This window comes from Symphalangus syndactylus, chromosome 17, assembly GCF_028878055.3.
Source record: "Symphalangus syndactylus isolate Jambi chromosome 17, NHGRI_mSymSyn1-v2.1_pri, whole genome shotgun sequence".
Lineage (NCBI taxonomy): Eukaryota > Metazoa > Chordata > Mammalia > Primates > Hylobatidae > Symphalangus > Symphalangus syndactylus.
In genome coordinates, this window is record NC_072439.2 from 12,493,821 (window position 1) to 12,511,080 (window position 17,260).

At 54.9% G+C, this 17,260-nt stretch overlaps 1 protein-coding gene across 2 annotated transcripts in view; it reads left to right on the forward strand.

The window, feature by feature from the left end:
* The first annotated feature begins 1,988 nt into the window (after positions 1–1,988).
* THOP1 (thimet oligopeptidase 1) overlaps positions 1,989–17,260 on the forward strand; it is a 30,190-nt gene continuing 14,918 nt past the window's right edge. The window contains exons 1-5 of one of the 2 annotated variants that reach the window (XM_055247171.2): positions 1,989–2,213; positions 6,589–6,801; positions 11,142–11,290; positions 12,544–12,651; positions 16,227–16,329. In XM_055247171.2, the coding sequence (XP_055103146.1) occupies positions 2,198–2,213; positions 6,589–6,801; positions 11,142–11,290; positions 12,544–12,651; positions 16,227–16,329 (589 nt within the window). In that variant the 5' untranslated portion in view covers positions 1,989–2,197. The remainder of the gene's footprint in view (positions 2,214–6,588; positions 6,802–11,141; positions 11,291–12,543; positions 12,652–16,226; positions 16,330–17,260) is intronic. The other variant, XM_063620656.1, reaches the window with a different exon arrangement.

The following is a 17,260-nucleotide window of genomic DNA, read 5'->3' on the forward strand; positions in this document are numbered from 1 at the left end:
GCCGTCTAGAGCGGGAATGAAGCGGTGCACGATGGAACAGTGGCTGACTCCAGCGGGTCGCCGAGCTGACCACGTGGTGCTGGGCCGGCCACGTGGTGCGGCCGCGTTTGGACACCTGGACTCCAGAGCGTCATAGCCGCGCAATGAATAGGAGTCAGTGTTATCCGCTTACTATCTTTGTTCATTTATTCACCCACCCATCTACTCACCCACAAATGCATTCTTTCATGCAGTGTGAGACGTTTGTGAGAATAGAGACATTTGTAGACAGCAGGTGCCTAATATTCATTCAATATTTATTGCAAAGCAGCCATAAAAACCAGCAAAGTGTCTACTCATTATTTTGCATTGGGGTAGGCGGACTATAATAAACTAGTACATAAATAGAGAAACAAGAAATTTCACAGCAAACACTAAGAAAAAAAAAATGAAGGTAGTGTGATTGACACCGGGAGCTAAGTTGCATGGGATGGGTGGGAAAGATCATCCTTTAGATTTGGATTTCAAGGGTAGGAAAAAGTCCAAACGGACCCCAGGCACAGGGAACAGCGAAGATGAAGGCCGATGTAAAATTAAGCTTGGTGTGCTCAAGACATATGGAAAAAAAAAAAAATAGAGACCAAGTGATGAGAAATTTCCAAGGACGACAGAAAACTGATCGTCATCTGAGTTACAGTTGCCAGAAATGTTCTCCCAATTCATTTTCGTCCTACTCGAAATACATGCACGATTAATGGCGTGGATTATTTTAATTTCTTTTGCAGAAATAAAGAAGGTGAGGCCGGGCGCGGTGGCTCACGCCTGTAATCCCAGCACTTTGGGAGGCCAGGGGGCAGATCACTTGAGGTCAGGAGTTTGAGACCAGCCTGGCCAACATGGTGAAACCCTGTATCTACTAAAAATACAAAAATTAGCCGGGCATGGTGCGGGCATCTGTAGTCCCAGCTACTCGGGAGGCTGAGACAGGAGAATCACTTGAACCCGAGGGGCGGAGGTTGCAGCGAGCCGAGATCGCGCTATTGCACTCCAGCCTGGGCGACAGAGTGAGACTCCCTCCAGCCCCTCCAAAGCAAAACAAAACAAAACAAAAACAAAAAAACAAAAAAGGAAAGAAAGGAGGTCGGTTGTTTTGGTTTTTGCCAGTTTAATTGTAGTACATTGTTTTTTCTGGGTGCCGTAACAGTTCAAGACAGACGGTTCAAGATGTTTTTTGTTTTAACCCACAACACTGGATGTAGGTCAGGCTACTGCACTGTTCCAAAACACCTGTTATTTGACATGAATCCGTTTACTTGCTTTTGTTTCTGACAAAAAAAAAACTTGGCCCGGCGCGGTGGCTCACACCTGTAATCCCAGCACTTTGGGAGGCTGAGGCGGGCGGATCACGAGGTCAAGAGATCAGGACCATCCTGGCCAACATGGTGAAACCCCCTCTCTACTAAAAATACAAAAATTAGCCGGGGTGGCGGCTGGCGCCTGTAGTACCAACTACTCGAGAGGCTGAGGCAGGAGAATTGCTTGAACCCGGGAGGCGGAGGTTGCAGTGAGCCGAGATTGCTGCCACTGCACTCCAGCCTGGGCGACAGAGCGAGACTCCGTCTCAAAAACAACCAAACAAAACACCAAAACTTCTGGTTAATTTAATTGATTCGTCGGATTCAGATGCTGGAAAGTGGGCCTGGGATACAGTAAGCGATCAATAATAACACTGGCCCAACACACAGCTATAAGAAGCGAGGCAAGTACACATTAACACGGTAGCCTGAAGCCCAGGCGAAGTCTCAGCGGAAAGAGCCCCGCAGAGGCTCAGAGGCGTCAGCGGCGTGCGGTTTCCAAGGAAACCGTCCTTCCTAGCCACCCCAGCGGCTCTGGAGGGGTAGAGCGAGAGGCTCCGCCCACGCACCTCCGAGACCAATGACGGAACGGGAGGGTTACAGCGCGTGCGCAGAGGGCTCCAGAGTCCCGGCCCTCCTCCTTTAGCTGTGGGCGGGGCTCGGGGGCGCGTGCGTCCTGCCCTCCCTGTGCGCGCGCCGCCCCAGCATGCCACGGGAGCGCGGGCGGCGGGCCCCTTGGTCCTCAGGCGGCCGTGGCGGGGGTGGCGGCGGTTGGGCCGAGGGAGGCGGCCTCAGTGGCCGAGGTGGCTGGACGCGTAGCAGGTGGAAGGAGGGAGGGAGCCGCAGGCGCAGACCCACTCGCCATGAAGCCCCCCGCAGGTACCGACTACCCCGCTCGCCGGACCCGGGCGTCCCCTGCACCCTCGCTCCTCCCGGGGTCGCGACTTGGGCCTAAGGCTGGAGCGAAGCGACCCCCGAGCCACCGTCGGCCGGGCTGGAGGGGCAGCGGGGGAGGTGGGCGACCCTGCTCTCTCGTTTGCCGAATGAATGAACCAGCTTTTCCAGCGCTTCATTCATTCTGCAAAGTTGATGGCGCTTCTCTTCCGGATGGGTCGGGCCCCGTGGCGGACCCTGGGGAGGCCGTGATTTAAGGACTCCAGTCCCCGTTTTCCCGGAATTCTAGAACCAGAGACAGACATTCAAAAAGTAAATAAGCAAGAGAGGATCGAAGATAGGGAGGGATCGGTGCTCTGGAGCAGATAAACACGAACGGGGCAGTCCCAGGGACACGTCTTTAGAGAGAGGGTGGTCCTGGGGGCTTTTCTGAAGAGGTGAGCGTCGACTTGCTTGATTGGGAGAAGCAGGTGTCCTGCCAGGACCGGGGAAGGAGGCTTCCCGGGAGGAGGGAACGTGTTTGGAGAGCAGAAAGTCACTTTGGCTGGAACATAACGAAGGGACCTTTTAATTTTGTTATTTATTTACTTTGTCGCCCAGGCTGGAGTGCAGTGGTGCGATCACGACTCCCTGCAGCCTCGAACTCTTGGGCTGAAGCAATCCTCCCGCCTCAGCCTCCTGAGTAGCTGGGACTACAGGCCTGCACCGCCACGCTTGGGTAATTTTTGTAGAAACGGGGTTTCGCCATGTTGCCCAGGCTGGTCTTGAAGTCCTGGGTTCAAGCAATCCACCTGCCTTGGCCTCCCAAAGTGCTGGGATTACAGACATGAGCCACTGTACCCAGCCAAGACCCTTTTAATTTAAAGGCAAAGGGGTAATATGACCTGTGTACTGTTTATTTGTTTATTTATTTTTTGAGACAGTCTCTGTCTCCCAGGCTGGGGTGTAGTGGCGCAATCTCTGCTCACACAGGGTCTCTGCAACCTCTGCCTCCCGGGTTCAAGCGATACTCCTGCCTCAGTCTCCCAAGCAGCTGGGATTTCAGGCGCCCACCACCACACCTGGCTAATTTTTGTATTATTAGTAGAGACGGGGTTTCACCATTTTGGCCAGGCTGGTCTTGATCTTCTGACCTCAAGTGATCCGTCTGCTTCGGCCTCCCAAAGTGCTGGGATTACAGGCATGAGCCACCGTGCCCGGGTGCCCAGCCTGGATTTTAGAAAGTCACTCAAGTTGTTGAGGCAATTCCTCACCCCTATCCTTGGCTTTTCCCTTGCCCAGCCACACTCCCCCAGCTCTTTGTCCAGTCCATTGCGATGAGGATGATAATCGTAATAATGATAATCAGGAATATTCAGGCCTTGGGAAGGAAGGAATGTTGTCTGCCTTGTTTGCTACTGGATCCTTGGCACAATCAGTAAATATTTACAGGATGAACTGACGTCCACAAGTTTTTCAAATCCTAACTCCTCCAGGAGAATTTTCTGACAATTCCAGTTCCCATTGATCTCCGTCCTTTGAGTCCCTGAAGCTCTTGTTTACCCCACGGTTTAATGTAGATCCACTGTCCCTTTTTTGCAGTTCTAAAATCCTAAATACTCTGTAAACTGAAAGGTTTGCCTTAAGTTCACAGCAGTCATTTGGCCAGAAAATGACCTCAATTGACTGACTGAGAGCATTTCTTTTTCCCACTTAGCAAATATCATTGATCGTGAGCTGGTGTAATTGTGCTACCTCAGGGGATACTGGGCGATGTGTGGGGACATTTGTGGTTGTCACAGTTGGGGGGCGCTCCTAGTCTGGAGTGGATGGAAGCCAGGGACACTGCTCAGCACCCTGCAGTGCCCGGGACAGCTCCACCCCAGAGAACGATCCGGCCCCGATGGCCACAGTGCAGACAGGGAGAGACCCTGGTGCGTATTCCTGCATCTCACTTCAGAAAGAGTAATTTGATTTAGGAGTGCTGCCCCAGCCTCCCTAGTGATTTGGAATACATGGTACTTGGACTCTATTACTTTTCTACCATGGGGGGAAATTCTGAATGTTAAAACGTCCCCGGCCCAAGACTTTTTGGACAGGAGAGCATGGTCTGTAATAACAGCTACCTCTTGAAAACTCTGGTGGTATTCAGGATACAAGATGTTTTGCCTTCATTCCTCAATGAATTCTTAGACAGTTCTTGTTCTCCGCACCCTGAATTGTTCCTGTTTTGCAGGTGGGAAGCCTGAGAGTTAACGTTTCTTACCAGAATCCCAGAGCTAGCAAGTGGCAGAGGCGGGGCCCGCACCCGGGCCGTCTGACTTCAGCTTCTGCGTTCTGAGCTAGCTTGTTGTGCCTGCCCCAGCCTTTGTGAAAATGCACATCTGATTGTTAGTGCCACTGTCCCATCCCCTTCCTGTCCCTTTCCAGGGCTCCACCTTGCACTCAGGATTGAAGTTCAAAGCCTTCATTGTCATCTACACCAGGAGTTGGTAAACTCCGGCCTGCTTATTTTTTTTGAGACGAGGTTTCACTCTTGTTGCCCAGGCTGGAGTGCAGTGGCGTGATCCTGGCTCACTGCAACCTCCACCTCCCAGGTTCAAGTGGTTCTCCTGCCTCAGCCTCCCAAGCAGCTAGGATTACAGGTGCCCGCCACCACGCCCAGCTAATTTTTGTATTTTTAGTAGAGACAGGGTTTCTCCATGCTGGCCACGCTGGTCTTGAACTCCTGATCCACCCGCCTTGGCCTCCCAGAGAATTGGGATTACAGGCACAAGCCACGGCACCCGGCCAAGATGGAGTCTTGCTCTGTCCTCCAGGCTAGAGTTCAGTGCTACCTCTGGCTCCTGGGTTCAAGCGATTTTCCTGTCTTGGCCTCCAGAGTAGCTAGGATTACAAGCCCACACCACCACACTTGGCTAATTTTTGTATTTTTAGTAGAGATGGGGTTTCACCATGTTGTCCAGGCTGGTCTCGAACTCCTGAGCTCAAGTGATCCGCCCGCCTTGGCCTCCCAAAGTGCTGGGATTACAGGTGTGAGCCACCATGCCTGGCCAGGCCTGCCTATTTTTGTACACCTCTGGAACTGAAGATGATTTTTGGATGAGACAGAAACCATATGTGGCCCACAAAGCTGAAAATCCTTGGCCCTTTGCAGAACTGTTTGCTGGCCCCCTGGACCCTCTGCAGAACTGTTTATTGGCCCCCTGGACCGTCTGCAGAACTGTTTGCTGGCGCCCTGGGCCCTGCACGGTTAGGTGTTTCCAGGTGGTTTTGCCACCTCTGTGCCAAGCCGCACCGACTTCCCATAGTTGCCCTTCCCGCAGCTGCTCTCGCTGCCAGGAGCCCCCGCCTGCCATTCTCGTTTTCAGACTCCGTTTACCCGTTTCTCAGAGAGGCCCTGGAGTGAGTGGCTGGGCCACATATGACTCACCCATAGCACCTGTGGATCTGGCACAGCCACACACCAGGCTGACTTTCTTGTTGAGTTCATGAATGGAGGCCTGCTTGTTCCCCCCACTGGGTGTGGGGTGTGGAAGAAGCAGGTGGAAGAAGGGACTCCTCCTGGAAACCCCCCCATACCTCATCTTTCCCCTCTGGCATGGCAGGAGTTGAGCAGTGCGTGGGAGGTCCTGGACTTCCCCTTTTGTGAACACCCAGGGGTTTGTACAGGCTGATCTGTGCGTGGTGTTTCCACTCTAGGGCAGGGGGATTTTTGTTTTTCTTTGAGATGGAGTCTCACTCTGTTGCCCAGGCTGGAGTGCAGTGGTGCTATGTTGGCTCACTGCAACCTCTGCCTCTCGGGTTCAAGTAATTCTCCTGCCTCAGCCTCCTGAGTAGCTGGGATTACAGGCGCACGTGCCACCATGCCCAGCTAATTTTTGTATTTTTGGTAGAGATGGGATTTCACCATATTGTTCAGGCTGGTCTCAAACTCCTGACCTCATGATCTGCCCGTCTCGGCCTCCCAAAGTGCTGGGATGACAGGCGTGAGCCGCCAAGCCCAGCCAGGCAGAGGGATTCTTAACAGCAGCATCCATCTCTATTCCGGGCTGGATCATGCTCTGCTGGGGCTGTCCTGGTCACTGCAAGGTACTAAGCAGGATCCCTGGCCTCCACCCACTCCACGTCAGGAGCATCTGCAGCCGCAACAGCCACAGGTGTCCTAGATGTCACCCAGGGTCCCCTGGATGGGACTGATGGCAGAGTTGCCTCCTGCTCTAGAGGACTGGTCAGTCTGTGCTTCCCTACAAGAGCCCTGGACCTCACTCTTCTGGATGAGAAGCGGTTGATCCCTTCCTTTCCCTGTGCCCTCCTCACTTTGACCCTAACTCTGAACCGAAAGCAGACCCGCCCGTCACTGGGTTTTGTTTCTGCGCAGCCTGTGCAGGAGACGTGGCAGACGCGGCATCTCCGTGCTCTGTGGTGAACGACCTGAGATGGGACCTGAGCGCCCAGCAGATAGAGGAGCGCAGCAGGGAGCTCATCGAGCAGACCAAGCGCGTGTATGACCAGGTGGGCGCCCAGGCGTTTGAGGACGTGTCCTATGAGAGCACGCTCAAAGCGCTGGCCGACGTGGAGGTCACCTACACAGGTAAGTCCCAGGCAGGGTCTGGGTGTGGGCCGCAGGTGCCGAGGGAGGTGGCACCGCAGGCAGGAGTAGCCCAGCCCGTGGAGCTGGTTCAGAACCTGGCGTGAAGTGTCACTGGCACCCTGCCCCTGAGCACAGGGCAGCGCCACCTACTCCCAGGCTGGTCGTGGTGGCTACATCAGATGGCTGGGCAGAGGCATCTGGCAGGTGCTGGTCACTGGAGGTGTCGGAGAGAGGCGGTTCCGCCCGTGCTCCGCTCTGCTTCACAGCCTCATCCATTCAAAGGACTCGCTGGTTGTGTGATCTGAGAGCCGGAGATGAGAAAATGTGTCTAAACAGCACGCCTCTCCAGCCTCTCCCAGAGCCAGCAGCCTTGAACCCTGACCCCGTCTGGCCTCTTTCCCTGGCCCAGGAAGGCGGGCGTTTGTTTCCCTCTGAATGACTGAACTTGGCCCCTTTGGCTTCTGCCTCTGCGCCCTCTGGCGGGGGTGACCTCGTGACCTTGGGCATCCTCCTCGCCCTCAGCCCGACCCTCCTCCTCTCCTTGGGGTCCCTGTGCTGACGGTGAGGAGTGAGGTGCCTGGTGACATGGGTTAGGGACACTGTTTCCCGAGCTCTGCCTAAGGCTGACGGTGTACCTGCCTGATCAAGAGACCCAGAGAGTCTCCACAGGGAGCTCTGAGTGAGGGAACTCCCCGCCTTCCATCTAGGGGAAGGCCTTTTTGCTGGGAACCATCGAGAATCCTTGAGTTCAAGCCCAGGGCTTCTCTCGTGTTCCCAAGGCATCCCCTGAAAGGGTTGGCTTCCGTGGCCCGTGCCGTGTGGCCTCCAGAGGGTTTGCTGTCTGGGCAGGGGGCTGGAGGGAGGGCTGAAGCTCCACAGGCACCCCGAGCCTGCAGCCCCCGCTTGGAATCCTGACCCTCTTCCCACTCCCTCTGGCTTCCGACAAGTGACTTAGAGCCCAGCATGACCTCGGTTTCCCCTCCTCGGCCACATGGTGGCCCCTTGTCCCTCCCGCAGGAGTCTCATGAGGCTCAGGTGATACCAGTTCCCTCTTATGGCGCCCAGCGGTGCCAGGCATCATTTCCCCCGCCCGTGCCCTGCCTTCCCCTCCTGCAGCCTTTCCTCTCCTCCTTCACATGGTGGCGAGACCAGCGTTAAAGGAAACTGAAATTGGCCCCGGTGCTCCCCTCGGCCCCCTTCCGCTGCCCTCAGGGTGACGCCCAGCACCCTGGATGTGGTCTTCAGCGCCCTGCACTGTCTGTGCCTGGACAGGCAGTCTCCTCGTGCCTGGCACCCTCCCCAAGCCGGGGCCTCTCCAGCCAGCCCCTCGCACCCCTCGCCCTGTGCTCTTCTGAATGCCTGGCTTCTCTCTGATCACAGATGAAGTCCACTTCACCCAGGAGCCCTTCCTCCTCCTCCTGTCCCCATGCCAGCTGCCTGGATTAGCCCCTGCACGGCACTGACACTGTCGTCCCTGCAGTCACTTGTCTAATCAGTCGCCCGTAAATCCCTAGAGGACAGAGCGGATTTTCTTTCTCTCTTCAGCCCCAGCGCCAGGCCTGGCACAGAGCCCCCACTACGGGCTTTTTTGTTGTTTTTTTTTGAGACAGGGTCTTGCTGTGTCACCCAGGCTGCCGGAGTGCAGAGGTGGGATCATGGCTCACTGCTCAAGCCATCTTTAATTTTTAGGAGAGATGAGGTCTTGCCGTATTGCCCAGGCTGGTCTAGAACTCCTGAGCTCAAGCTTCCTGTCTGCCTTGGCCTCCAAAAGTGTGGGGATTATAGGCATGAGCCACCGTGCCCAGCCCCCCAACCCACCTAAACACACGGAGCCTCCTCCAGTTACGCGGAGCCTTCTCCAAACGCGCGGAGCCTCCTCCCGTTAAACATACCGAGGCCTGGGGACATTTCTGTTGGCACAGAATTGAGGTAGTGACCAGACTGCAATTTGAATTCAGGTCTTTCTGCTGCAAAGTATATGCTTTTTTATAAAATATAATTTTCAATTTTTGTACTACTAATTTATAAAAATATAGTTTCATACTTTTTCTACCTATTATGAATACATTCATAATATTTTATCAAATCCCTATTATATTCTAGGCTGTATATAATTTAGCCTTCAGCTATGTTTTCTCCACTTTTTTCTTAATAATGTAAAACTGTTATACATATTTTAATAAAATCTTATTTTCAACTATTAAAAAAAATTTATTATTATTAGGGGGTTTTTTTGTTTGTTTTTTGTTTTTTTAGAATGAGTCTCGCTCTGTCACCCAGGTTGGAGTGCATGGCGCTGTCATGGCTCACTGCAGCCTCAACCTCCCAGGCTCAAGTGATCCTCCTGCCTCGGCCTTCTAAGTAGCCGAGGGCACAAGTGTGTGACACCGTGCCTGACTAATTTGTTTTTTTAAACTGCTCCATTGAGATATAATTTGCATAACATACAGTTCACCCATTTAAACCACACACTTCAGGCTGGGCGGCGGCTCACACCTGTCATCCCAGCACTTTGGGAGGCCGAGGTGGGCAGATCACCTGAGGTCAGGAGTTGGAGACCAGCCTGACCAACATGGAGAAACCCTGTCTCTACTAAAAATACAAAATTAGCTGGGCGTGGTGGCGTATGCCTGTAATTTCATCTACTCAGGCGGCTGAGGCAGGAGAATCACTTGAACCCGGGAGGTGGAGGTTGCAGTGAGCCGAGATCACACCACTGCACTCCAGCCTGGGCAACAGCAGTGAAACTCCGTCTCAAACAAACAAACAAGAAAAAAACACACACTTCAATGGTTTTTAATAAATTTGCAGCATTGCTCAGCTGTCACCATTCTTTCATTTTAGAGCATTTTCATAACCCCGGAGAGAAACTTTATACCCTTCAGTGGTCACGCTCCATCTCCCCTGCTCCCAGCCCCGGCACCCATGCGTCCCCTCCTGTCTCTGTGGATGGGCCTGTCCTGTATATTTCATAGAAATGGCACCACACAGCCGGGCGCAGTGGCTCATGCCTGTAATCCTCGCACACTGGGAGGCCAAGGCAGATGGATCATGATGTCAGGAGTTCAAGACCAGCCTGGCCAACATAGTGAAACTCCGTCTCTACTAAAAATACAAAAATTAGCTGGGCATGGTGGTGTACGCCTGTAGTCCCAGCTACTCGGGAGGCCGAGGCAGGAGAATCACTTGAACCCAGGAGTTGAAGGTTGCAGTGAGCCGAGATTGCATCATTGCACTCCAGCTTGGGCCACAGAGTGACACTTCGTCTGAAAAAAAAAAACAAATGGCATCACACACTGTGTGACCTTTTGTGTCTGGCTTCTTTCTCTGCATGTGGCATCCTTGGGCTGCATCCACACCGCAGCCTGTTCCAGAGTCTCATTCCTTTTCATGCCTGAGTCGTGTTCCACTGGGCGGGGGCCACATCTTGTCCGTCCAGTCACTCGTGGATGGACCTTTTGGCAATTGGGAATCGCCCTGCTGCTGTGAGTGCACGTGTGCAGATTCCTGTGTGGATGTGTGTTCATGTCTCCTGGCTGGATGCCTGGCACTGGAGTCTTGGGGGTCATGGGATGACTCCATTTTAAAGCTTTTTTTTTTTCTTTTTTGAGATGGAGCCTCACTCTGTCGCCCAGGCTGGAGTGCAGTGGTGCCATTTCAACTCAGTGCAACCTCCGCCTCCCGGGTTCAAGCTATTCTCCCACCTCAGCCTCCCAAGTAGTTGGAATTACAGGCACATGCCACCATGCCTGGCTAATTTTTGTATTTTTAGTAGAGACGGGGTTTCACCTTGTTGTCCAGGCTGGTCTCGAACTCCTGACCTCAAGCGATCTGACTGCCTCAGCCTCCCAAAGTGCTGGGATTACAGGCTTGGCCACCACACCTGGCCTAAAGCCTATGCTTTTCTAGCCACTGACACTTCCTGTACTCAACCTGAAGCGCAGATGTGCTCAGGAAATTTTAAGTAGTTTATGCATTCAAATGTGACCATCGCCAGCTGCAGAGCTCTCTGGAATGGAATTCTGTCAGCCTCTGTTTCGTCGTACCCAGCTCTGTTGGGGTCCTCCTTGGCCTGGAGGGCTTTGAGTTGAATCCTTGTTTTTCTTTAATCTGTAAGATCCCCAAGGACACAGGCAGCAGCGCCTCCTTTCTCCATCCCAGGGCCCAGCCTGCAGGGGACGGTGGCGTGTGCCTGTAGTCCCAGCTACTTGGGAGGCTGAGGCAGGAGAGAGTTCACGGGGGGATTCAGCAGACAGGCCTGGGAGAGGGGTCCAGGCAACACCTGCCAGTTGTACTGGGGCCTGTTCTCACACCTGTCTCCCTGGTCTCCCCTGTTTTAGTTCAGAGGAATATCCTTGACTTCCCCCAGCACGTTTCCCCCTCCAAGGACATCCGGACGGCCAGCACGGAGGCCGACAAGAAGCTCTCTGAGTTCGACGTGGAGATGAGCATGAGGGAGGACGTGTACCAGAGGATCGTGTGGCTCCAGGTGAGGGGGCCCTGCGGGGAGTGCGAATAGCCTCCCAAGTAACTGGGATTACAGGCGCACGCCACCACACCCAGCTAATTTTTGTATTTTTAGTAGAGACGGGGTTTCAGCGTGTTGGTCAGGCTGGTCTCGAGCTCCTGACCTCAAGTGATCCACCCACCTCGGCCTCCCACAGTGCTGGGATGACAGGTGTGAGCCACTGCTCCTGGCCCATTTTTTGTATTTTTAGTAGAGACAGGGTTTTGCCATGTTGGTCAGGCTGTTCTCAAACTCCTGACCTCAGGTGATCTGCCCGCCTTGGCCTCCCATAGTGCTGGGATCACAGGCCTGAGCCACTGCGCCCGGCCACACATGTGCACTTTCATTTCCTTTCCTGGCCATCCTAGTGTGACCCAAACACCCCATCGCCACATGGAGTGAGCTGGCAGGGCCTGGCGGCATGGCTGCATGGGCTCCTGCTCCCCTGGATGCTCCTCCCAGTATGCAGTGGGGCCTTTGCTGTTGATGTCACATGATCAGGAGAGACCCAGAGACCCTCCTGCTGCTGTTCATCCTCTTAGGCGAGGACCCCCGGGAATGCGCTGATGTGTCCCACAGTCTCAGGGACATGCAGCCCTAGTGCTTTGGTAAATACACATCAGGGTGGCCCATGATAGCCGTGGATTGTTATTTCTTTTTATTTAAATACAGACAGGGTCTCACAATGTTGCCCACACTTGTCTCAAACTCCTGAGCCCAAGCAATCCTCCCACCTCCACCTTCCAGAGTTTCTGTTGAGGCAATGAGAGGTTCCCATGCAGGTGCAGGAAAGAATCGAGTGCCTTTGCCAACTTTGCCCAGGTCCCCAGTGGTGATGTTTTGCAAAACTATGGTGTCATCTACGCCCTGATACTGACCTGGGGACCACCAGCAATCTAATTCCCATTCAGCCAGTGGTGATGTTTTGCAAAACTATGGTGTCATCTACGCCCTGATACTGACCTGGGGACCACCAGCAATCTAATTCCCATTCAGCCATCGCCCTGGTGAAGGAGCTCTGGACTGATGTTAGTGTGGGGCTCTTCCAAACAAAGCGAACGTTTGCACAGGTTTTATGTAGAGACAAGTCGTCATTTCTCTGAGATAAATGCCCAAGAGTGCAGTTGCCAAGTCACATGCGGGCCGGATGATCAGGTTTTTAAGAAACTGCCAAACTGCTCTTTGGAGCAGCTGCACTGGCCCATGTCCTACATGCTTTGATGTTTTTATTCCAGGAGAAAGTTGAAAAGGACTCACTGAGGCCCGAGGCTGCACGCTACCTGGAGCGGCTAATCAAGCTGGGCCGGAGAAACGGGCTTCACCTCCCCAGAGAGACTCAGGAAGTGAGTGCTGGGTGTAGGGAGTGCTGGGCATGGGCAATGGTTGATCCCGGGGAGTGCTGCGCACAGGGAGTGCTCAGTCCCAGGGAGTGCTGGGAGTGAGAAGTGCAGGGCAGGAGGAGTGCTGGGCTCAGGGAGTGATTGGCTCAGGGAGTGCTTGGAGCACCAGGAGTGCTGGATTCAGGGAGTGCTGGGTCCCAGGGAGTGCTGCACTCAGGGAGTGCTTGGGCACAGGGAGTGCTGGGTGCAGGGAGTGCTGGGTGTGAGAAGTGCTCGGTCCCGGGGAGTACTGGCCGTGGGGAGTACTGAGCTCAGGGAGTGCTTGGGCTTGGGGAGTGCTGGGTGCGGGGAGTGCTCGGTCCCGGGGAGTACTGGGCATGGGGAGTACTGGGTGTGGGGAGTGCTCGGTCCTGGGGAGTACCGGGCGTGGGGGGTACTGGGTGTGGGGAGTACTCGGTCCCAGGGAGTACTCAGCATGGGGAGTACTGGGCATGGGGAGTGCTCAGTTGTGGGGAGTGCTGGGCTCAGGGAGTACTGGGTACGGGGAGTGGTGGGCGTGGCCAGTGGAGCTCCCATGGCCCCCTGCCCCTGCCTCCTCGGGAGCGTCCTCCCTTCAGGGCTGACCCCCGGCCTGATGTCCATCTTTCTGCTGCCTGAGGACCTGAACTCTGGCAAGGCAGATCCACACAGACATGGGGTGCAGAGGCTCAGTAACAAGGGGAGCCCCTCCACCTGCTGCCCAGTGTGCCTGATGTGGGCATCTCAGGGGTGACGTTAGTTAGTTGGTGCAGAGCTGGGAGCACAGTGCTGAAGTCAAGCGTGTGCGTTAGCAGAAGACCGGGGTTCAGTGGCACCAACAGAGCAGTGGCGACCGCCACTGGAAAGATGTGTGTCACAGTTCCCAGGAACTGGCAGCTTGCCACATGGGAAGCACGGCTGGGTCAGGAGGTGTGCTCTGGGCAGGGCCTTCGCTGGGGTCCCTTGTAAAGGCATGGGTGTAGCGGGGAGTGGGCTCAGGGGTGGCCAGCTGGACCATCTCAGCCGGCCCCGGCATGGGGGCTGCCCCTCATCGGGTGCCTGGCCCTAGGGTAATGGGGGCCAGTGGATGGTGCCCCAGAGTGTAGGGGACTCGAGACTGGTTGATTTGCACGTGAAAGATGTTTGCAGGCGAGCTGTTGGCTGTCTCTGGGAGGGGCCATTTGTTGAGGGCCAGCAAGGCCCCCAAATATCAAAGCATCGGGATACAAGCCCCTGATTCACCATGGTGTGACCGTGATGTGTGTTCAGTAGAAACTGTGCTTGGAATGCTGATCTTTCCTAGGCCGGCCACCTGGGCACCTGCTGTCCTATGACACTGGGCGCCGGCCACAGCTCCCAGCCAGCCTGCGATGGCGCAGGTGAACTGAAAACCGAAGTTACATGAGATACCCAACACCTCGTATCCGATAGCCTTTGCCTTCGGCGATCTCACCAGAATGTGGGCTGCTGGGAGTTCCTGAGCACGCTTAAGACAGCCCAGGTTAAGCTGTGATGTTTGGTCCTATTAAATGCATTAAATGCATTTGTGATTTATGATATTCTCAACTCACGATGGGTTTATTGGGACATACCCCTGTCCTAAGTCAAGGAGAATCTGTACAGGAAAGAAAGCACACAGTTCAATCAGGTTCCAGGCTGCAGCCATCGCCCCATGGCTGTCCCTGTTCTGGTTCCATAAAGCCCCCGCTGTCCTGGTTAGGGGGCGTCTCCACCTTACTGCTGAGGCAACCAAGACTCAGAGAGGCCAGGTGGGTTCGTCAGTGAAACCAGCAGTGACGGAAGCGGAGTCAGGGTCCGTCTCAGGACTCGGGGGACTGGGGGTCCTCAGCTCAGCCGCAGCGGACAGGAGCCAGTTACTGTTATTTTTATTTATGTATTTATTTGTTTATTTAGAGAGGGAGTCATACTCTTGTCGCCCAGGCTGGAGTGCAGTGGTGCGATCTCGGCTCGCTGCAACCTCCGCCTCCTGGGTTCAAGCGATTCTCCTGCCTCAGCCTCCCGAGTAGCTGGGATTACGGGCACCCACCAACACAGCCAGCTAATTTTTTTTTATTTTTGATAGAGACAGGGTTTTACCACGTTGGCCAGGCTGGTCTCAAACTCCTAACCTCAAGTGACTCACCCGCCTCGGCCTCCCAAACTGCTGGGATGACGGGTGTGAGCCAGCGCACCACAGTTATTTTTAAAACCCCCTTGGCTTGTTGCATGCTCAGCATGAGTGGTCATGTGCATGGTGGAAGCCACAAACTCTCCCACAAGGACCAGCGCGCAAGGAGGGAGCAGAGGCAGCCCCGCCCGGGGACAGAAGCGCAGAAAAGGTGCCAGGTCCAGATGCTGGCGAGCGGAGTTCCAGCACGTCCCCGCGGCCCTCAGGCCCAGCGCTGTTTGCTCATTGAGTCTCCAGAGCCTTCCCTGGCATGGCTGGGTTTGTTATGTGAGATGGCAAGAGGGGGAGACATTGGGAATTGCCCAGTGTGGGGCCTGTTCCCAGGAGAGGCCCAGCAAGCCCTCAGCTGGTTCTGAACTGGGGCCTGCCTGACCAGCTACAGGCTCCCTGCAAAGTCCTGGGCGCAGTTTCCCCTGCCGCCGCTGTCTGTCCTGCGGATGAGCATTTCTGCTCTGGCCCCATGGAGCTGGGCTCCAGACCCACCTGGCGGAGCTTCCAGCAGGAGGATCTGAGTCAAAGTCTAGCCCTGCTGCCAGCCTGTCATGTGTCATGTGGCCTCAAGCCACGTCCTCGTCACATAGTGGTCACCTCCCAGCCTTCAAGGCCACCAGAGGGACCACTCAAGATTCAATTCCTTTGTTGGTATCCCATATCACCAGGGTCGAGTTTTAGCTGTTTCTAAAACCAGCTTTACCAGGTAAGGGGTAAAATGTTCAAAAGCTGCCAGACACAGTGACTCATGCCTGTAATCCCAGCACTTTGGGAGGCTGAGGTGGGAGGATCGCTTGAGCCGAGGAGTTCGAAACCAGCCTGAGCAACATGGTGAAATCCTGTCTGTACCAAACATACAAAAATTAGCTGGGTGTAGTGGCGTGTACCTGTAGTCCTAACTACTCAGGAGGCTGAGGCAGGAGGATCAATTGAGTTGGGAGGTTGAGGCTGCAGTGAGTCGAGATCATGCCACTGCACTGCACTCCAGCCTGGGCAACAGAGCGAGTCCCTGTCTCAGAAAAATGTTGAAAAGCTTAGGCTGTAGGCTCTGAAGGTGATTCCGTAATGGACAGGAGGGTCTGGAGCACTCTTGGCCAGGGCCACACCTGGCAGACCGGAGCACATCCCTGAGGTTGCCTGAGGTCACCCAGCTTTGGAGGCCGCAGCTAGTGTTGAAATCCACACTGTGCAGCCTCGTGGCCTCCGTGTCTGTCTGTCCTCCACCTCCCGTCTCACTCTTTCCTCCTCGGTTACCTCTTCTTTCGGCCTGGTTCTTGGGGAAATCCCTCAGCCCTCGGTGAGAGCGTTCCCAGGACCTTGCATCTTCCTGCAGTGCACGCCCCGATCTCTCCCTCCTCTCACGCCTCGCCTTTCTCTCCAGAACATCAAAAGCATCAAGAAGAAGCTGAGCCTCCTGTGCATCGACTTCAACAAGAACCTGAACGAGGACACGACCTTCCTGCCCTTCAGGCTCGAGGAGCTAGGTAGGGGCCGGGCGGTGGGGCATGGGTGGCCGTCGGTCCTGGGACTCACTGCAGGCCTGCCAGGCCCTCGGGGGCCTCCGCTTCCTCCTGTGGGCTTCTGTGCTGAAGGGCGGCGGGAGGCCGAAGTACGTGGACCTGAGCGCCCTGGGCCGAGGGCTTTCCTCACCAAGGGCACGCCAGGGCCGTTTACAGCCAAAAGCTCGGAGTCCTCCTTGGGGAGGGCCGTGGTCTGTCCCACCAAGATCCCACCCTGATAGAAAATGTCCCTGGCAGTGGCGGAAGCCCAGGCCGGACGGGGCGGCCAAGGGCGCCAGTCTCAGCCATGGCTCTGAGGGAACCACAAGTTTTCCTTGAGACTCCACTTCTTGCCTGCCTTTATTTATTTAATTTAATTAATTAATTAATTAATTTTGAGATGGAGTCTTGCTCTGTTGCCCAGGTTGGAGTGCAGTGGCACGATCTCCACTCACTGCAACCTCCGTCCCCCGGCTTCAAGTGATTCTCCTGTCTCAGCCTCCTGAGTAGCTGGGACTACAGATGTATGCCATCACACCTGGCAAATTTTTTTATTTTTAGTAGAGATGGTTTCGCCATGTTGGCCAGGGTGGTCTCAAACTCCTGGGCTCAGGATCTGCCCGCCTCAACCTCCCAAAGTGCTGGGATTACAGGCGTGAGCCACCGCGCCCAGCCAGGCCGGAATACTCTGATGGGTGCTATAGAATATAACCCCCAGTTCTAGACTCTGAATGTAGTTGCCTCTGAGGTGGTGGGTGGGGACAAGGCCCTCATGGCCCAAGGCCTCTGCAGGTGGCTTGATGTGTGGTCACCTGGGCGTATGTTCCCTGAGGGAACACTCGCAGGTCGGGCACTGCCAAGCTTGGCTGCCAGCGCCTTGCTCAGCCCCCCCGTGTCTCGGGCAGCACATCCTACC